The sequence below is a fragment of the Pristiophorus japonicus genome, chromosome 19 (assembly GCF_044704955.1).
Source record: "Pristiophorus japonicus isolate sPriJap1 chromosome 19, sPriJap1.hap1, whole genome shotgun sequence".
NCBI classification, from domain to species: domain Eukaryota; kingdom Metazoa; phylum Chordata; class Chondrichthyes; family Pristiophoridae; genus Pristiophorus; species Pristiophorus japonicus.
The window spans coordinates 95,449,588-95,471,005 of NC_091995.1; the positions used below are offsets into that span (position 1 = coordinate 95,449,588).

At 53.6% G+C, this 21,418-nt stretch overlaps 1 protein-coding gene across 1 annotated transcript in view; it reads left to right on the forward strand.

Annotated features, from left to right (window-relative positions):
• Positions 1 to 21,418, forward strand: part of LOC139230545 (voltage-dependent T-type calcium channel subunit alpha-1I-like) — a 240,618-nt gene that overhangs the window by 77,332 nt on the left and 141,868 nt on the right. The window contains exons 7-8 of the mRNA XM_070862381.1: positions 3,005 to 3,296; positions 9,439 to 9,824. Of these exons, the coding sequence (XP_070718482.1) occupies positions 3,005 to 3,296; positions 9,439 to 9,824 (678 nt within the window). The remainder of the gene's footprint in view (positions 1 to 3,004; positions 3,297 to 9,438; positions 9,825 to 21,418) is intronic.

Below are 21,418 nucleotides of genomic sequence, written 5' to 3' on the forward strand. Positions count from 1 at the left end.
GCGCCGGTGGTGGAGGGAGTGACTGTTTGAGCAACCAACTATTCCTTCTCCCTTGTCTGTTCTCTTTCATACGTATTAATACTATCCTGTTTGGAGTTCCTCTGAGTTTTCCTCTTCTGCTCCTGCTCAACTCCAACCTCCCCTCCGGGTCCTTCACACTCTCACACTCTCCCTCTCCCGATGTTCGATATGGGAAAGTGGAGTTGAGGTCGAAGATCAGCCATGATCTCATTGAATGGCGGAGCAGGCTCGAGGGGCCGAATGGCCGACTCCTGCTCCTATTTCTTATGTTCTTATGTTCCCTGCATCCTCACTGCATTTGAGCTCAACGCTCGTCACAACATCTCCCGCTCAAACTCATTCTTTCCCCGGGTCTGAACATTGTCCAACTCCGAACCTTCCTCACTCTCCCCTTCCATCAACGATCTACAGTCTCCAGTCGTCCTGGTTAACCCTCGCCACTGGACCAAGACCTCGTTCTGTCAAGCCCCGTTTGGTGGCTGGTGTGCAACGGCCACCCCACGTTAAAAAAATCCACCCACAGGCATCTTCCACCCTTCGGGATCCGGAATATTGGGTCCTTCATTGAAACACTTGTGAATTCATCCCCTTTCAGCATAGAAACATAGAAAATAGGTGCAGGAGTAGGCCATTCGGCCCTTCAAGCCTGCATCACCATTCAATAAGATCATGGCTGACCATTCCCTCAGTATCCCATTCCTGCTTTCTCTCCATACCCCTTGATCCCTTTAGCCGTAAGGGCCACATCTAACTCCCTTTTGAATATATCTGACGAACTGGCCTCAACAACTTTCTGTGGTAGAGAATTCCACAGGTTCACAATTCTCTGAGTGAAGAAGTTTCTCCTCATCTCGGTCCTAAATGGCTTACCCCTTATCCTTAGACTGTGACCCCTGGTTCTGGACTTCCCCAATATCGGGAACATTCTTCCTGCATCTAACCTGTCCAATCCCGTCAGAATTTTATATGTTTCTATGAGATCCCCTCTCATTCTTCTAAATTCCAGTGAATATAAGCCTAGCCGATCCAGTCTTTTTTCATATGGCAATCCTGCCAACCCGGGAATCAGTCTGATGAACCTTCGCTGCACTCCCTCAATAGCAAGAATGTCCTTCCTCAGATTAGGAGACCAAAACTGTACACAATATTCAAGGTGTGGCCTCACCAAGGCCCTGTACAACTGCAGTAAGACCTTCCTGCTCCTATACTCAAATCCTCTCGCTAGGAAGGCCAACATACCATTTGCTTTCTTATCTCACTTTGAGGAACTCTCTATGATGATGACGGGCTGTTCAATCTCCATCTTGGCCTCTCTTAAATCAATATCTCCTTACTGATAGAGCCTTCTCTCCTACAATTTTTTCTGGCTTAGGGGTTGTCTCCCACCTCAGCTTGCCAACACTTCTGGGTTGCTCTGGAGATTGCCCGAGGATTGCCCTACGTAAACTAGAGTTGATCCAAACCTTGGCTGCCCCGTGTCCTAACTCGCACTGAATCCCGTTCACCCATCACCCCCTGTGCTCGCTGCCCCGTGTCCTAACTCGCACTGAGTCCCGCTCACCCATCACCCCTGTGCTCGCTGCCCCGTGTCCTAACTCGCACCGAGTCCCGCTCACCCATCACCCCCTGTGCTCGCTGCCCCGTGTCCTAACTCGCACCGAGTCTCGCTCACCCATCACCCCCTGTGCTCGCTGCCCCGTGTCCTAACTCGCACCGAGTCCCGCTCACCCATCACCTCCTGTGCTCGCTGCCCCATGTCCTAACTCGCACCAAGTCCCACTCACCCATCACCCCCTGTGCCCGCTGACCTACATTGGCTTCCAGTTGAGCAATGCCTCGATTTCAAAATTCTCATCCTTGTTTACCTCCATGGCCCTCGCCCCTCTCTATTTAGAGAGGGAGTTCCAGAGCTTAGGGCCCAGCAGAGGAGGGAAAAATACTGGAGTGACAGGGAGGGCAATGGAAGAAAAAGGAAATGTATTCAGTTCTGGAATCCGATCATTTGAAACTAACTGGGAGAAAACACGTCAATAAATCGTGAAGTCAAATCTAAGAGAAAAAAATAGAACTGATTTTCATTGCCAGGTCTAAGAGGTCGGTTTTAAGGACTGTCTTAAAGGAGGAGAGAGAGGTAGAGAGGTTTAGGGAGGGAGTTCTAGAATTTAGGACCCAGGCAGCTGAAGGCACGGCCACCGATGGTGGAGCGATGGAAATCGTTCATTCTCCTGAGTCCAGAATTGGAGGAGCGCAGAGATCTCGAGGGGTTGGAGGAGATTACAGAGAGTAAATGACAAAAGAGCTGGTGCTGCAAGGCAAAAGAGGTCGATTGACAATTTAAAACTTTTAACGAAAACCTTTAATCAAATCAAAATCTGGTTGCCGGGGGTGATGATGCACTCCAGTCCCTCCGGTGCCCACCTCTCGCGGAAGGCCGCGAGCGTACCGGTGGACACCGCGTGCTCCAGCTCCAGGGACACCCTGGCCCGGATGTAACCGCGGAAGAGAGGCAGGCAGTCGGGCTGAACGACCCCCTCGACCGCCCGCTGCCTGGACCGGCTGATGGCCCCCTTGGCCGGGCCCAGGAGCAGTCCTACGAGGAGGCCCTCGGACCTGCTTCAACAGCTCTACAGCAGACTCACCGGTGCAGACATTTACAGCGGGAATGGTCTAAATTTGTTGCGCTCATTGCCAGGGCCTGCGGAGGTTGGAAAGTGTTTGACTGAAAGATGATTGAGACGACGCAGATTGAATAGTGACAAAGGTGAATTGGATAAACAGTTGAAGAGGAATAATTAGCCGGGCGATGGGGATAGAGCAGGGCGGGGGGTATAAATCGGTACGACCAAAGAGCAGGCACTGGAACGATGGGCTGAGTGGCCTCACCGGACGCTGTGACGTTCTACCATCCGGAAACGGTTGCCGCGGGAAACCTACTTACCCTCCCGCTCTCCTCCTCTCTCTCTCTCTCTCCCGTTCCCCTCAGATAGGCTCGTTCTTCATGATCAACTTGTGCCTGGTGGTGATCGCCACGCAGTTCTCGGAGACCAAGCAGCGCGAGCACCAGCTGATGCAGGAGCAGCGTGCCCACTACCTGTCATCCAGCACCGTGGCCAGCTTCGCCGAGCCTGGCGACTGCTACGAGGAGATCTTCCAGTACGTCTGCCACATCCTGCGCAAGGCCAAGCGCCGCACTGTGGCTCTCTACGCTGGCCTGCGGAGCCGCCGGCACGGCAAGCGCAGACCGTCCCATCTCGCCGTCTGCCAGAAGGAGTGCGGTAGGTCATCGGTGGGGGAGGCGGGGGTAGGAGGAATATTCAACGTGTCGCGTCAGTCAATGGGGCAGGACTCTCGCCCGGGTCCAAACATCGTGGGTTCAATCCCCTACTCCACAGGCTTTAGCACAAGAGTTGAGGCTGACACTCCCAGTGCACTACTCAGGGAGCGCCATACTGCGCTGTCGGAGGGGCAGTACTGAGGGAGTGCCATACTGCGCTGTTGGAGGGGCAGTACTCAGGGAGCGCCGTACTGCGCTGTCGGAGGGGCAGTACTCAGGGAGCGCCGTACTGCGCTGTTGGAGGGGCAGTACTGAGGGAGCGCCATACTGCGCTGTCGGAGGGGCAGTACTGAGGGAGTGCCATACTGCGCTGTTGGAGGGGCAGTACTGAGGGAGCGCCATACTGCGCTGTCGGAGGGGCAATACTGAGGGAGTGCCATACTGCGCTGTCAGAGGGGCAGTACTCAGGGAGCGCCGTATTGCGCTGTCGGAGGGGCAGTACTGAGGGAGCGCCATACTGCGCTGTCGGAGGGGCAATACTGAGGGAGCACCGTACTGCGCTGTCAGAGGGGCAGTACTCAGGGAGCGCCGTACTGCGCTGTCGGAGGGGCAGTACTGAGGGAGCGCCGTACTGCGCTGTTGGAGGGGCAGTACTGGGGGAGTGCCATACTGCGCTGTCGGAGGGGCAGTACTGAGGGAGTGCCGTACTGCGCTGTCGGAGGGCCAGTACTGAGGGAGTGCCGTACTGCGCTGTCGGAGGGGCAGTACTGAGGGAGCGCCATACTGCGCTGTCGGAGGGGCAGTACTGAGGGAGCGCCATACTGCGCTGTCAGAGGGGCAGTACTCAGGGAGCGCCGTACTGCGCTGTCAGAGGGGCAGTACTGAGGGAGCGCCATACTGCGCTGTCGGAGGGGCAGTACTGAGGGAGCGCCATACTGTGCTGTCGGAGGGGCAGTACTGAGGGAGCGCCATACTGCGCTGTCGGAGGGGCAGTACTGAGGGAGCGCCATACTGCGCTGTCAGAGGGGCAGTACTCAGGGAGCGCCGTACTGCGCTGTCAGAGGGGCAGTACTGAGGGAGCGCCGTATTGCGCTGTCGGAGGGGCAGTACTGAGGGAGCGCCATACTGCGCTGTCAGAGGGGCAGTACTGAGGGAGAGCCATACTGCGCTGTTGGAGGGGCAGTACTGAGGGAGCGCCATACTGCGCTGTCGGAAGGGCAGTACTGAGGGAGTGCCGTACTGCGCTGTCAGAGGGGCAGTACTGAGGGAGCGCCTTACTGCGCTGTCGGAGGGGCACTACTCAGGGAGTGCCGTACTGCGCTGTCGGAGGGGCAGTACTGAGGGAGTGCCGTACTGCGCTGTCGGAGGGGCAGTACTGAGGGAGCGCCTTACTGCGCTGTCGGAGGGGCACTACTCAGGGAGTGCCGTACTGCGCTGTCGGAGGGCCAGTACTGAGGGAGTGTTGCACTGTTGGAGGGGCAGTACTGAGGGAGCGCCCTACTGCGCTGTCGGAGGGGCAGTACTGAGGGAGCGCCATACTGCGCTGTCGGAGGGGCAGTACTGAGGGAGTGCCATACTGCGCTGTCGGAGGGGCAGTACTGAGGGAGCGTTGCACTGTTGGAGGGGCAGTACTGAGGGAGCGCCACACTGTCGGAGGTGCCGTCATTCAGATGGGACATTAAACCGAGGCCCCGTCTTCTCTCTGAGGTGCACGTAAAAGATCCCATGACATTATTTCAAAGAAAAGCAGGGGAGTTTTCCCCGGTGTCCTGGGGCCAATATTTATCCCTCAACCATCATCACAAACAGATTATCTGGTCATTATCACATTACAGTGTGTGGGAGCTTGCGCTTTGGGACATCCGACGATAATGAAAGACGCTATATAAATGGAAGTTTATTTTTATGTAACCGTAGCGATGCTGTCCCGTGCATTATAAGGTTATAAAGAAAGAAAGACTTACATTTATATAGCGCCTTTCACGACAACCAGAGGTCTCAAAGCGCTTTACAGCCAATGAAGTACTTTTGGAGTGTAGTCACTGTTGTAATGTGGGAAACACAGCAGTCAATTTGCGCACAGCAAGCTCCCACACACAGCAATGTGATAATGGCCAGATAATCTGTTTTAGTGATGTTGATCGAGGAGTAAATATTAACCCCAGGACACCGGGGATAACTCCCCTGCTCTTCTTCAAAATAATGTCATGGGATCTTTTATATCCACCTGCGAGAGCAGACGGGGCCTCAGTTTAACGTCTCATCCGAAAGACAGCACCTCTGACTGTGCAGCACTCCCTCAGTACTGCCCCTCGGACAGTGCAGCACTCCCTCAGTACTGCCCCTCCGACAGTGTGGTGCTCCCTGAGTACCGCCCCTCCGACAGTGTGGCGCTCCCTCAGTACTGCCCCTCCTATAGTGCAACACTCCCTCACTACTGCCCCTCCGAAGGTGCGGCGCTCCCTCAGTAGTGCCCCTCTGACAGTGCGGCGCTCCCTCAGTACTGCCCCTCCGACAGTGCGGCACTCCCTCAGTACTGCCCCTCCGACAGTGCGGCGCTCCCTCAGTACTGCCCCTCCGACAGTGCGGCGCTCCCTCAGTACTGCCCCTCCTATAGTGCGGCGCTCCCTCTGTACTGCCCCTCCTATAGTGCAGCACTCCCTCAGTACTGCCCCTCCGACAGTGCGGCGCTCCCTCAGTACTGCCCCTCCGACAGTGCTGCACTCCCTCAGTACTGCCCCTCCGACAGTGTGGCGCTCCCTCAGTACTGCCCCTCCGACAGTGCGGCACTCCCTCAGTACTGCCCCTCCGTCAGTGCGGCGCTCCCTCAGTACTGCCCCTCCGACAGTGCGGCACTCCCTCAGTACTGCCCCTCCGACAGTGCGGCGCTCCCTCAGTACAGCCCCTCCTATAGTGCGGCGCTCCCTCTGTACTGCCCCTCCTATAGTGCAGCACTCCCTCAGTACTGCCCCTCCGACAGTGCGGCGCTCCCTCAGTACTGCCCCTCTGACAGTGCTGCACTCCCTCAGTACTGCCCCTCCGACAGTGCGGCACTCCCTCAGTACTGCCCCTCCGACAGTGCGGCGCTCCCTCAGTACTGCCCCTCCGACAGTGTGGCACTCCCTCAGTACTGCCCCTCCGACAGTGCGGCGCTCACTCTGTGTCAGTCTGGATTATGTGCTCAAATCTCTGGAGTGGGACTTGAGCCCACAACCTTCTGACTCCGAGGCGAGAGTGCTGCCCACTGAGCCACAGCTGAAACCAGTGGGGGCCTTTTATCACGGTAAGCGGGTCACTGCACGGCCAAATCTCGAGGCTGCAGGCTGGAGCTGTCTGCCTGCGGAATGCTGAACAAACTCCCTTGTTTCAGCAAGCAGTGCCCCTGTTCACCGTCTCTGTGCACTAATGTCCTTTGCAAATAACAGACCACAGAATATTTATGAAGTGCGACTCTAATCTTTGCAGCATTGAAGCTGTCGCCTACAATTGGGTTTGATGATCAAGAAAAGCTGGGGTTTGCTGCAGATCCAATTCTTATGCAAAGTGTGAGGTGATTGGGTTCACTGATGTCAATGAAGAACGTGTTAATGTGCTTGTATCAAATGCCTCAATCGAAATAGCAGGCTCATTTCATATATATTTGTTACTGGGAATTCTCACACCAGATGTGTTTATTTTATAAATTGGGAAACCAAAATGTGACGGATACAGCACTGTGAGAGAGAGAGGGAGTGAGGGAGGGATGGAGAATGAGGGAGGGAGGGTGAGGGGGGGGAGAGTGAGAGGGGGAGGGAGAGGAAGGGAGAGTGAGGGGGGAGGGAGAGGGAGGGTGAGAGAGGGGAGAGGGAGGGAGTGAGTAAGGGAGAGTGAGAGAGGGAGTGAGGGAGGGGGAGAGAGGGATGGAGCGTGAGTGAGGGAGGGATGGAGCGTGAGTGGGAGGGAGAGGAAGGGAGAGTGAGGGGGAGGGAGAGGAAGGGAGAGTGAGGGGGGGGAAGGAGAGAGAGGGGAGAGGGAGGGAGTGAGTAAGGGAGAGTGAGAGAGGGAGTGAGGGAGGGGGAGAGAGGGATGGAGCGTGAGTGAGGGAGGGATGGAGCGTGAGTGGGAGGGATGGAGCGTGAGTGAGGGAGGGAGGGTGATAGGGGGGAGAGTGAGGGGAGGGAGAGGGAGGGACGATGAGGAATGGAGGGAGAGGGAGGGAGTGAGTGAGGGGGAGAGAGTGAGTGAGGGGAAGAGAGTGAGTGAGGGGGAGTGGGAGAGAGGGAGGGGGCGCGAGGGAGGGGTTAGGGGACGAGAGGGATGGAGAGAGAGTGAGGGGGAGGGGGAGAGAGTGATGGAGAAAGAGAGAGTGAGGGAGGAAGAGTGAGGGGGAGCGAGAGGGAGGGAGAGTGAGGAAGGGAAAGGGAGTGAGGGATGGAGGGAGAGAGAGTGAGAGAGGAGAGAGAGTGAGAGAGGGGAGAGAGTGAGTGAGGGGGAGAGAGTGAGTGAGGGGGAGTGAGTGAATGAGGGGGAGTGGGAGGGAGGGAGGGGGCGTGAGGGAGGGGGAGGGGGCAAGAGGGAGGGGGAGAGAGTGAGGGGGAAAGGGGGGACAGAGTGAGAGGGGGGAGAGAGTGAGTGATGGGGAGAGAGTAAGGGGGAGGGAGTGAGGTAGAAAGATCATAGGACATAGGAACAGGAGGAGGCCATTCAGCTCCTTGAGCCTGTTCCGCCATTCAATGAGATAATGGCTGATCTGTGACCTAACTCCATATAGCCATATCCCTTGATACCTTTGGATAACAAAAATTTATCAATCTCCGATTTAAAATTAACAATTGACCCCCAGCATCAATTACCGTTTGTGGGAGAGAGTTCCACACCTCTACCGCCCTTTGTGTGTCGAAGTGTTTCCGAATTTCACTCCTGAAAGGTCTGGCTCTAATTTTCAGACTCTGCCTCTAGTCCCGGACTCCCCAACCAGCGGGAATAGTCTCTCTCGATCCACCCTCTCTGCTTCCCTTAATACCCTGAAAACTTCAACCAGATCACCCCTCAACCTTCTAAATTCTAGGGAATACAATCCTAGTTTGTGTAATCTCTCCTCGTAATTTAATCCTTGAAGTCTTGTGGTAGAGAGTGGCACAGAGTGAGACCAAGGCTCTGTCTGCTCAGGGAACGAGGGAAAATTAATGTGTTTCTGATCCATCAGCCACATCAGAGTTCTGATTCATCCTGGGGACAACTTGGCATTGAGGTCTTTTTATCTCCAAGACATTATTTACCGTGCTTTGCTCTGTCAGCCGTGGTTCAGTGGGCAGCACTCACGTACCTGAGTCAGAAGGTAGTGGGTTCAAGTCCCACTCCAGGGACTCGAGCACAAAAAAATCTAAGATGACACTCCCAGTGCAGTACTGGGGCAGTGCCGCATTGTCAGAGGGGTAGTACTGAGGGAGTGCCGCACTGTCGGAGGGGTAGTACTGAGGGAGTGCCGCACTGTCGGAGGGGTAGTACTGAGGGAGTGCCGCACTGTCGGAGGGGTAGTACTGAGGGAGTGCCGCACTGTCGGAGGGGCAGTACTGAGGGAGCGCCGCACTGTCGGAGGGGTAGTACTGAGGGAGTGCCGCACTGTCGGAGGGGTAGTACTGAGGGAGTGCCGCACTGTCGGAGGGGTAGTACTGAGGGAGTGCCGCACTGTCGGAGGGGTGGTACTGAGGGAGTGCCGCATTGTCAGAGGGGCAGTACTGAGGGAGTGCCACACATTTGGAGGGGCAGTACTGAGGGAGTGTTGCACTGTTGGAGGTGCCGTCTTTTGTATGAGACGTTAAACCGAGGCACCGTCTGCCCTCTCAGGTGGACATAAAAGATCCCACATCCACTATTTTGAAGAAGAGCAGGGGAGTTCTCCCCGGTGTCCTGGGGCCAATATTTATCCCTCAATCAACATCACTAAAACAGATTATCTGGGTCATTATCACATTGCTGTGTGTGGGAGCTTGCTGTGCACAAATTGGCTGCCGCGTTTCCCACATTACAATAGTGACTACACTCCAAATGTACTTCATTGGCTGTAAAGCGCTTTGGGATGTCCAGTGGTGGTGAAAGGCGCTATAGAAATGCAAGTCTTTCCTTTTCCCTGTCTTCACATGCTGCCGTCTCTTGCTTTTCAGGGCACTACCACGTGACGGACGATCCGGAGTACACCCCCCATGCGATGGTCCAGCCCATCGCCCTGACCTTGACCTCTGGCCCCGGCCACTGCCCGCAAGGCGACAGCATCGAGCAGGCCCCGGGGGAGAAGGCCACGGAGCGGAACGACCCCGGGGACGGAGGGGTGCGCGAGGCCGGAGGCGGCAAAGAGGCAGGGTCGGAGCTGAGGGGGAGGGGGAGAAGGAACGACAGGGACGTGGACGTGGACAAGAGCTGGTGCATGGCGCTGTGGACCGATGTGCGACACAAACTGACCAGCATCGTGGAGAGCAAGTACTTCAACCGGGGCATCATGATGGCCATACTCATCAATACCATCAGCATGGGCATTGAACATCACGAGCAGGTACAGCTCCAATCACACCTCCTCGCCACCGGCCACATTGTGCAATGATTTACTGAAGTTCCCCAGGCTCGGCCAATCAGATCCTGGCAAAATGAGCTGCAGGTATGAGTCAACAGTCCCTCGGAATCGAGGAAGACTTGCTTCCACTCTAAAAATGAGTCCTTAGGTGGCTGTACAGTCCAATACAAAAACCACAGTCCCTGTCACAGGTGGGACAGACAGTGGTTGAGGGAAGGGGAAGGTGGGACTGGTTTGCCGCACGCTCCTTCCGCTGCCTGCGCTTGGTTTCTGCACGCTCTCGGCGACGAGACTCGAGGTGCTCAGCGCCCTCCCGGATGCACTTCAGGCTTTGAGGGTGTCCTTGTAACGTTTCCTTTGTCCACCTTTGGCTCGTTTGCCGCGAAGGAGTTTCGAGTAGAGCGCTTGCTTTGGGAGTCTTGGGTCAGGCATGCGGACAATGTGGCCCTGCCCAGCGGAGCTGGTCGAGTGTGGTCAGTGCTCCTGTGGGGAGCTGGCCTGGTCGAGGACGCTAACGTTGGTGCGTCTGTCCTTCCAGGGGATTTGTAGGATCTTGCGAAGACATCGTTGGTGGTATTTCTCCAGCGACTGGATAACCACTTGTTGGTTAGTACTGCAGGGAATCGAATACAGCCAGGGTGATCGCCTGGACTAGTTTCGATCGCCTGGATGGTCGGAGAGGAATTTTCCCAGATTTTTTTCCCGCAATTGGCCTGGGTGTTTATCTGGTTTTTGCCTCTCCCAGGGGATCGCATGGCTCCCGTTGGGGTGGAGTGTAGAATGTTTCAGTATAAGGGGTGTCGCAGTTGTGTGGAGTGGACTGGTTGGGCTGGGTGCTCTTTACCTTTCCGCCATTGTTCATTGTTCATAGGTTTATATGTAACCTTCAGGGCTGTTGACCGAGGGCCGTGCGGCTCTTTGTCGGCCGGCACGGACACGATGGGCCGGAATGGCCTCCTTCTGCGCTGTAAGTTTCTATACATAAGAGCATAAGAAATAGGAGCAGGAGTCGGCCATTCGGCCCCTCGAGCCTGCTCCGTCATTCACTAAGATCATGGTTGATCTGATCTTGACCTTAGCTCCACTTCCCCGCCCGCTCCCCATAACCCTTTACTCCCTTATCACTCAAAAATCTGTCTATCTCCACCTTAAATATATTCAATGTCCCAGCCTCCACAGCTCTCTGGGGCAGAGAATTCCACAGATTCACCACCCTCTGAGAGAAGAAATTCCTCCTCATCTCAATTTTAAATGGGCGGCCCCTTATTCTAAGACGATGTCCCCTAGTTTTAATTTCCCCTATGAGTGGAAATATCCTCTCTGCAGCCAACTTGTCGAGTCCCCTCATTATCTTATATGTTTCAATAAGATCACCTCTCATTCTTCTGAACTCCAATGAGTATAGGCCCAACCTACTCAACCTATCCTCATCAGTCAACCCCCTCATCTCCGGAATCAACCGAATGAATCTTCTCTGAACAGCCTCCAATGCAAATATATCCTTCCTTAAATACGGAGACCAAAACTCTACGCAGTACTCCAGGTGTGGCCTCACTAATACCCTGTACAGTTGTAGCAGGACTTCTCTGCTTTTATACTCCATCCCCCCTTGCAATAAAGGCCAATATTCCATTTGCCTTCCTGATCACTTGCTGCATTCTAACATTTTATGTTTCATCACAAGGACCCCCAGGTGCCTATGTATTGCAGCGCTTTGCAATCTTTCTCCATTTAAATTATAATTTGCTCTCCGAGAAAAATAGTCCAGGTGTTGCTGCTAATTTATGTGTGGAATATGGAGACCGGAGGATTTTTTAACACTCTCCCACTTTTGCTCAATCACCGAACCGTAGAAATTTACAGCACAGGAGGAGGCCATTCGGCCCATCGTGTCCGCGCCGGCCGACAAAGAGCTACCCGGCCTAATCCCACTTTCCAGCTCTCGGTCCATAGCCCTGTGGGTTACGGCACTTCAGGTGCACATCCAGGTACTTTTTAAATGTGGTGAGGGTTTCTGCCTCTACCACCCTTTCAGGCCGTGAGTTCCAGACCCCCACCACCCTCTGGGTGAAAATATTTCCCCTCAAATCCCCTCTAAACCTCCCCCCAATTACTTTAAATCTATGCCCCCTGGTTGTTGACCCCTCTGCCAAGAGAAATAGGTCCGTCCTATCCACTCTATCCAGGCCCCTCATAATTTTATACCCCTCAGTCTCTGAAGAGATGGCAGCCACAGTGTTACTGAGTGGCGGAGTGACTCATTGTCTGCTTCAACCGATGTATGTTCAACTTACGAAGAAAGATAGAAAGAACTTGCATTTCCTTTAGCGCCTTTCACGACTTCCGGACGTCCCAAAACGCTTCACGGCTAATTAACATTTTTTTTGGAACTGTTGTACTGTAGGAACGCAGCAGCCAATTTATGCACAGCAAGCTCCCAGAAAGAGCAATGTAATAATGAGCAGATCATCAGATTTTTTAAGTGACATTAATTGAGGGATAAATATTGGCCAGGACACTGGGGATAACTCCCCTGTGCTTCTTCGAATGGTGCCATGGGATCTTTTACATCCACCTGAGAGGGCAAATAAGTCCTCGGTTTAACGTCTCATCTGCAAGACAGCACCGCTGACAGTGCAGCACTCCCTCAGTACTGCCCCTCTGACAGTGCAGCACTCCCTCAGTACTGCCCCTCTGACAGTGCAGCGCTTCCTCAGTACTGCCCCTCCGACAGTGCAGCACTCCCTCAGTACTGCCCCTCCGACAGTGCGGCTCTCCCTCAGTACTGCCCCTCCGACAGTGCAGCACTCCCTCAGTACTGCCCCTCCGACAGTGCAGCACTCCCTCAGTACTGCCCCTCCGACCGTGCGGCGCTCCCTCAGTACTGCCCCTCCGACCGTGCAGCGCTCCCTCAGTACTGCCCCTCCAACATTGTGGCTCTCCCTCAGTACTGCCCTCCGACAGTGGAGCTCTCCCTCAGTACTGCCCCCTCCGACAGTGCAGCATTCCCTCAGTACTGCCCTCCGACAGTGGAGCTCTCCCTCAGTACTGCCCCCTCCGACAGTGCGGCATTCCCTCAGTACTGCCCCCTCCGACAGTGCGGCACTCCCTCAGTACTGCCCCTCCAACAGTGCGGCGCACCCTCAGTACTGCCCCTCCGACAGTGCGGCATTCCCTCAGTACTGCCCCGCCGGCAGTGCGGCACTCCCTCGGTACTGCCCCCTCCGACAGTGCGGCACTCCCTCAGTACTGCCCCTCCGACAGTGCAGCGCTTCCTCAGCACTGCCCCTCCAACAGTGCGGCGCACCCTCAGTACTGCCCCTCCGACAGTGCGGCATTCCCTCAGTACTGCCCCGCCGGCAGTGCGGTGCTCCCTCAGTACTGCCCCCCCGACAGTGCGGCGCTCCCTCAGTACTGCCCCTCCGGCAGTGTGGCACTCCCTCAGTACTGCACTGCGAGTGTCAGCCTGGATTATGGGGTGCCAGTCTCTGGAGTGGGACTTGAACCCACGACCTCCTGAGTCAGAGACGACAGTGCTGCCCACTGAGCCACGACTGACATGCTCTCTCTGTTGAGGTGCCTTTGCAAACAGTGCATTTTTGAAGTCCTTTGTATCTTTGCTTTCTGGCATCATGTTAATGCAGGTGAAGTGATTTGGGAGAAGTTATTTTTGGTAATTTTTGTCTCATTGCTAACAATCGCCTTTGGAGTTGCCGTCTGCTTTAAGCAGTTTGGCCAGGCTCTCCTTTGTGCTCATGAGTCAGACTGATGGAAGCTCGCTTGTTTGTCTGTGAGTCACCCAGTGCCAGGCTCCCGAGCGAGAGGAACATTGTGCCCAGTAGTTCTGTGACCTCCTCTCCTCTCTGAAGAACCGTTAAGTTCGACAGGACTTCCAAATTTACCATTTTTGGAATCCGTTTCCCTGCCGCAGCGAGTCAGATTAAGAGAGTGGCTGTCGGGGGAGGCCATAGCCAGAGAGTGGAGAGGTGTAGAGGGATGGAGAGATCGGGCGGGTGGGGGTGGAAACGATTGTGCAAAAGCTTCTCCCGTGCAGCCGTCCTCTTTAGCTGCAGGGTTTCCCGAGGCCTTGAAAATGGAAGAGAGAGAAAAAAAAACCTCGGGTGCGCAGTCGCATTAACATATTTAAATGAGGGGCACGCTCCCTGGGAGCGGATTGGTCGCTCTCGCCCTGTCCCGCCCCCGTTAAAGCCAGAAGTAGGCGGGTTCGAGGTGGGGGGTGCGGCTGGGTGCGGGTTTGAAATTGTTAAAAAGGTCTAACTTCTGTCCGCTGCCAAACCTTCTAATTTTTGGGGTTAAAATTACCCCAATAGTGTTCGGCGCACCACACACACAGCATTTATAGAGTGTTCCAGACACATCTCGAGACAATGGAGAGTACGGCAAGCATTGCACTGAGTCCCTGACCACGCGAGGATGCTGATGGCTGCATTCCGTCCACAATTCCAAGTATGCTGTGACCAAATCTCGAGACCGTCAATGCAAGGCAGTCACCAATAAATCCAATGGGGAATTCAGGAGAAACTTCTTTCCCCAGAGAGCGGTGAGAATGTGGAACTCGCTGCCACAGGGAGGGGTTGAGGTGAATAGTATCGATGTATTTAAGGGGAAGCTGGATAAACACATGAGGGAGAAAGGGAATAGAAGGATATGGTGATGGGATGAGATGGGGAGGGGTGGGAGGGGGCTGGTGTGGGGCATAAACCCCGGCACGGAGCGGTGGGGCCCAGTGGCCTGTTTCTGTGGTGTAGACTCGGTGTAATTCTATGTGATTTTTATCCCCTTCTTTTAATTAGTTCTTGGAATGTGGGCGTCGCTGGCAAGGCCGGCATTTATTGCCCATCCCTAATTGCCCCTCGAGGAGGTGGTGGTGAGCCGCCTTCTTGAACTGCTGCAGTCCGTGTGGTGACTTTGTCGTAGCGGTTTGGTACAACTGAGTGTCTCGCTAGGACATTCCAAAGGGGCAGTTAAGAGTCACCCACATTGCTGTGGGTCTGGAGTCACATATCGGCCAGACCGGGTAAGGGCAGCAGATTTCCCTCCCTAAAGGACATTAGTGAACCAGATGGGTTTTTTACAACAATCCGATGGTTTCATGGTCACCGTTACTGATACTGACTTTTTATTCTCAATTTATTTAATGAACTGAATTTAAATTCCCCAGCTGCCGTGGTGGGATTTGAACTCAGGTCTCGGGATCATTAGCCCAGGGTGTGGATTACTGGTCCACTGTCTACCGTCTCCTGTTCACGCACATACTATGAGAGTTTGGCAGCTGATCTTCTTCCAATCCTCTGCCACCTTCATTCTCAACTTCTCCAGCACACTTGCCTCTCAGTCAGATGGTTGTGGGTTCGATTCCCACTCCAGGGACTTGAGCACATAAATCTAGGCTGACACTCCCAGTGCAGTGCTGAGGGAGCGCCACACTGTCGGAGGGGCAGTGATGAGGGAGCGCCGCACTGTCAGAGGGGCAGTGCTGAGGGAGCGCCGCACTGTCAGAGGGGCAGTACTGAGGGAGCGGCACACTGTCGGAGGGGTGGTACTAAGGGAGCGTTGCACTGTCGGAGGGGAAGTACTGAGGGAGTGCCGCACTGTCGGTGGGGCAGTACTGAGGGAGCGCCGCACTGTCGGAGGGGCAGTACTGAGGGAGTGCTGCACTGTCGAAGGGGCAGCACTGAGGGAGCGCTGCACTGTCAGAGGGGCAGTAGTGAGGTTGGGCCGCACTGTCGGAGGGGCAATACTGAGGGAGTCCTGCACTGTCGGAGGTGCCGCCTTTTGGATGAGACGTTAAACTGAGGCCCTGTCTCCCTCTCAGGTGGATGTAAAAGATCCCACGGCACTATTCCGAAGAAGAGCAGGGGGAGTTATCCTCGGTGTCCTGGGGCCAATATTTAATCTTCAACCAACATAACAAAAACAGATTATCTGGGTCATTATCACATTGCTGTGTGTAGGAGCTTGCTGTGCGCAAATTGACTGCTGCATTTCCCACAGTACAACAGTGACTACACTCCAAAAAGTACTTCATTGGCTGTAAAGCGCTTTGGGACATCCGGTGGTCGTGAAAGGCGCTATAGAAACGCGAATATTTTTGACACCCCCAGCAGCCTAGCCAAGATTGGGCACAGACCATGGGCTCTTCCCCTGCCAGCGTGTTTGTCACGGGGTGTACCTTTTCTACGGTCCACGGCTCGGTGAGATCTTCGGCCTGGGAGCTAGCTGCGGGGCTCAGCTGTGGAACCAAGCTCACGGAAGTGACAGCACGGGGAAGGAGTCTTTCTTTCCCCGGGGGATTGGTGCTTTCATCACCCCACTACACATTACAGCCAGCCCTAGACATCTCCTCAACAAAGGGATTAACCCTTTCATCCCACGAGTTTCTGTTGCACCCTGTTGCCAAACGGTGTGTGGACGGGGAGTCAGAAATCGATCATTTCGCCTGGTGGGGAAAAGTCCGAGTGTAAATGGAGTGGACCGACTTCATCGGAAAGGGGCCAGCAACAACATCTTGTATTTATATAGCGCCTTTAATGTAGTAAAACGTCCCAAGGTGCTTCACAGGAGTGTTATAAGCCACAAACAAAAATCGACACCGAGCCAGATTAAAGAAATTACAGCAGCTGACCTGTTTGTAGAGCTGTTGCATTGTGAGTGGCTTAGCCAGTCACATGATGTTCACAAGACTCAATAAAACCCCGGCCTGTTGTGTTCGGGGGATCCACGATGGGGCAGGTGGTTGTGAGCCTGGTGGATGAACCGGTAATGTGTTGTGTGATTTTGTTAAACCTTTGCTAATAAACCAACTAGTTCTTAATAGCAATGTGTTGCTATGAATTCTTAAGCTAAGAACCCACGAAGCAAATACATTACAATGACCAAAAGCTTGTTCAAAGAGGTAGGTTTTAAGGAGCGTCTTGAAAGAGGAGAGAGAGGCGGAGAGGTTTAGGGAGGGAGTTCCAGAACTTGGGGCCCAGGCAACAGAAGGCACGACCACCGATGGTGGAGCGATTATAATCAGGGATGCTCAGGAGGGCAGAATTAGAGGAGCGCAGACATCTCGGGTGGAGGGGGTGGGGTGGGTGTGTTGTGGGGCTGGAGGAGGTTACAGAGATAGGGAGGGGTGTAGGGGCTGGAGGAGGTTACAGAGATAGGGAGGGGTGTAGGGGCTGGAGGAGGTTACAGAGATAGGGAGGGTTGTGGGGCTGGATGAGGTTACAGAGATAGGGAGGGGTGTAGGGGCTGGAGGAGGTTACAGAGATAGGGAGGGGTGTAGGAGCTGGAGAAGGTTACAGAGATAGGGAGGGATGTAGGGGCTGGATGAGGTTACAGAGATAGGGAGGGGTGTAGGAGCTGGAGGAGGTTACAGAGATAGGGAGGGCTGTAGGAGCTGGAGAAGGTTACAGAGATAGGGAGAGATGTAGGGGCTGGAGGAGGTTACAGAGATAGGGAGCGGTGTAGGGGCTGGAGGAGGTTACAGGGATAGGGAGGGGTGTAGGGGCTGGAGGAGGTTACAGAGATAGAGAGGGGTGTAGGGGCTGGAGGAGGTTACAGAGATAGGGAGCGGTGTAGCGGCTGGAGGAGGTTACAGAGATAGGGAGGGATGTAGGGCTGGAGAAGGTTACAGAGATAGGGAGGGATGTAGGGGCTGGAGGAGGTTACAGAGATAGGGAGGGATGTAGGGCTGGAGAAGGTTACAGAGATAGGGATTAACATCGGTGAGAATTGATGAATGTTCGCTTACGATTTCTGGGCCTGCTCTTTGAATGTTGTTGCTTATTTTAAGTAGGTCGGATCATGTATTAAAGTGGAGGTAGAGCGATAATACAAGGCAGCATTAAACATCTGTTCGTAATCATCAACCACAGAGCTGATTGTAATCCTAGCAGCTTTATGTAACTTTCTGTAATTGAAAATGACTTACATACTGCACCATTAATGTAGTAAAACGTCTCAAGGCATTTCACAGGAGTGTTGTCAAACAAGGTTTGACACCAAGCCGCATACTAGGCCAGGTGACCAAATGCTTGGTCAAGGAGGTAGGTTTTATGTGGCGTCTTAAGGAGGGTGGACAGGTTTAGGGAGGGAGTTCCAGAGCTTGGGGCCCAGGCAACAGAAGGCACAGCCACCGATGGTGGAGCGATTATAATCAGGGATGGTCAGGAGGGCAGATTTTGGAGGAGCGCAGAGACCTCGGGGGGGTTGTGGGGCTGGAGGAGATTACAGAGATAGGGAGGGGCGAGGGCCATGGAGGGATTTGAACACATGCATGAGAATTTTTAAATCGAGGCGTTGCTTAACCGGGAGCCAATGAAGTACTTTCGGAGTGTAGTCACTGTTGTAATGTGGGAAACGCAGCAGCCAATTTGTGCACAGCAAACTCCCACACACAGCAATGTGATAATGACCCAGATAATCTGTTTTTGTGATGTTGATTGAGGGATAAATATTGGCGCCAGAACATTGGGGAGAACTCCCCTGCTCTTCTTCGAAATAGTGCCGTGGGATCTTTTACGTCCAGCTGCGAGAGCAGACGGGACCTCGGTTTAACATCTCATCTGAAAGACGCCACCTCTGACAGTACGGCACTCCCTCAGTACTGCCCCTCCGACAGTGCGGCACTCCCTCAGTACTGCCCCTCCGACAGTGCGGCGCTCCCTCAGTACTGCCCCTCCGACAGTGCAGCGCTCCCTCAATGCTGCACTGGGAGTGTCAGCTGAGATTTTTTGTGCCCAAGTTCCTGGAGCGGGACTTGAACCCACTAGCTTCTGAATCAGAGGCGAGTGTGCTGCCCACTGAGGCACGGCTGACACTGTACGGAGATTGACTGGGACTTGGTAACATGTCTGTCATTGGGAAGAGGCTGGTGGATATCTGTAGCATGGGGTGGACTCTGTTGATCGGGCACTGAAACAGTTAACGAGTGATCGAACAGGCTATCTTTAGACATGTAACTTCAAAAGGTCACTCAGGACCTTGACATTTAAGGAGCATTTATCCTTGTTTTCTTTATTTCTTTGATTCACTCTAGGCTAGATGCAGTCACTCGGCCAGTGAAAGAACAAAGACATAGAAGCTTCTTTTCTTTTTATTCTTTCTGTGATGTGTTTAACCTCTCCTCTCTCGGCACTCTGCCCGAGACATCAAGATCAACAATTGTGGCCATTGTAGGCGGGCGCTTCACATTGAAAGAAAGAAAGACTTGCATTTATATAGCGCCTTTCATGACCGCCAGACGTCTCAAAGCGCTTTACAGCCAATGAAGTACTTTTGGAGTGTAGTCACTGTTGTAATGTGGGAAACGCGGCAGCCAATTTGCGCACAGCAAGCTCCCACACACAGCAATGTGATAATGACCAGATCATCTGTTTTTGTGATGTTGGTTGAGGGATAAATATTGGCCCCAGGACACCGGGGAGAACTCCCCTGCTCTTCTTCGAAATAGTGCCCTGGGATCTTTTACGTCCACCTGAGAGAGCAGACGGGGCCTCGGTTTAACGTCTCATCTGCAAGACGGACCAAAAACCTTCTACCGTAAAGGCCTATGTATTGGGGATCACACCCACAAGAGTTGCTGACCCGTGTTTCCCCACCTATTTTATTTTGACCATGTGGGCCCATTGCGCATGAGCGGTTTCTCCCATTGACAGCCGGAGAGCTGCCCGCGCAGAATCTCCACAGACTGCTGCGTTTATCAGAATGATGCCCAGACTACAAGGGTTAACTTAGGAGTAGAGGTTACTCAAACTAGGGTTTGTGTTCCCTGGAACTTCGAAGGTTAAGGGGTGATCTGGTCGAAGGTTTCAGGATATTAAGGGGAACCGAGAGGGTAGATCGAGAGAACCTATTCCCACTGGTTGGGGAGTCTGGGACTAGGGGCACAGTCTAAACATTAGAGCCAGACCTTTCAGGAGTGAAATTATAAAACACTTCGACACACAGAGGACGGTAGAAGTTTGGAACTCTCTTCCGCAAACGGTAATCGATGCCGGGGGTCAATTGTTAATTTTAAATCTGAGAATGACAGTTTTTGTTAACCAAAGGTATTAAGGGATATGGGGCAACGGCGGGTATACGGAGTTAGGTCACAGATCAATCACGATCTCATTGAATGGCGGAACAGGCTCGAGGGGCTACGTTCCTGTGTCTCCAGCCGTACAACTCCCCCTCATCCCTACTCTCTCTTCTACTGACCCTGGCCTCCGTGAATCATCCCCCGCCCCCCCCCTCCCCCATCCGCACACCTTCACCCCACCATTGGCGGCCGAGCCTTCAGTCGTCTAGGTCCTGCGCTGTGGAATTCCCTCTCCCAAACCTCTCCACCCCCCTCTCTTACTTTAAGACGCTCCACTGTCACCAAAGGTGTAATATAGAAACATACAAAATAGGTGCAGGAGTGGGCCATTCGGCCCTTCAAGCCTGCACCACCATTCAATATGATCACGGCTGATCATGCAACTTCAGTACCCCACTCCTGCTTTCTCTCCATACCCCTTGATCCCTTTAACCATAAGGGCCACATCTAACTCCCTTTTGAATATATCCAACGAACTGGCTTCAACAACTCTCTGTGGTAGAGAATTCCACAGGTTCACAATTCTCTGGGTGAAAACATTTCTCCTCATCTCGGTCCTAAATGGCTTAACCCTTATCCTTAGACTGTGACCCCTGGTTCTGGACTTCCCCAACATCGGGAACATTCTTCCTGCATCTAACCTGTCCAGTCCCATTATAATTTTATATGTTTCTATGAGATCTCCTCTCATTCTTCTAAATTCCAGTGAATATAAGCATAGCCAATCCAGTCTTTCCTCATATGTCAGTCCTGCCATCCCGGGAGTTAGTCTGGTGAACCTTCGCTGCACTCCCTCAATAGCAAGAATGTCCTTCCTCAGATTAGGAGACCAAAACTGCACACAATACTCAAGGTGTGGTCTCACCAAGGCCTTGTACAACTGCAGTAAGACCTCCCTGCTCCTGTATTCAAATCCTCTCGCTATGAAGGCCAACATGCCATTTGCTTTCTTCACCGCCTGCTGTACCTGCATGCCAACTTTCAATGACTGATGTTACATGACACCCAGGTCTCGTTGCACCTGCCCTTTTACTAATCTGTCACCATTCAGATAATATTCTGCCTTTTTCATGGATTCTTTGCTTAAGAATTCACAGCAACACATTGCTATTAAGAATTAGTTGGTTTATTAGCAAAGGTTTAACAATCACACTACACATTACCGGTTCATCCACCAGGCTCACAACCACCTGCCCCATCGTGGATCCCCCGAACCCAACAGGCCGGGGTTTTATTGAGTCTTGTGAACATCACGTGACTGGCTAAGCCACTCCCAACTCAACAGCTCTAAAAACCCGTGAGCATACTCGCAGGGGCATACATTATAGATGGTTTGGTCACTCCCCCCCCCCCATCTAATCTGTCCTCCTTTGGGTTAGCATCCATTTCGTTTTGATTGTACCTGTTGAGTAGCTCCTTGGGATGTTTGCTGTATAAACGTACATTGTTGACCCTTCCTTCGGTAGTGGGCCCGACATCCCAG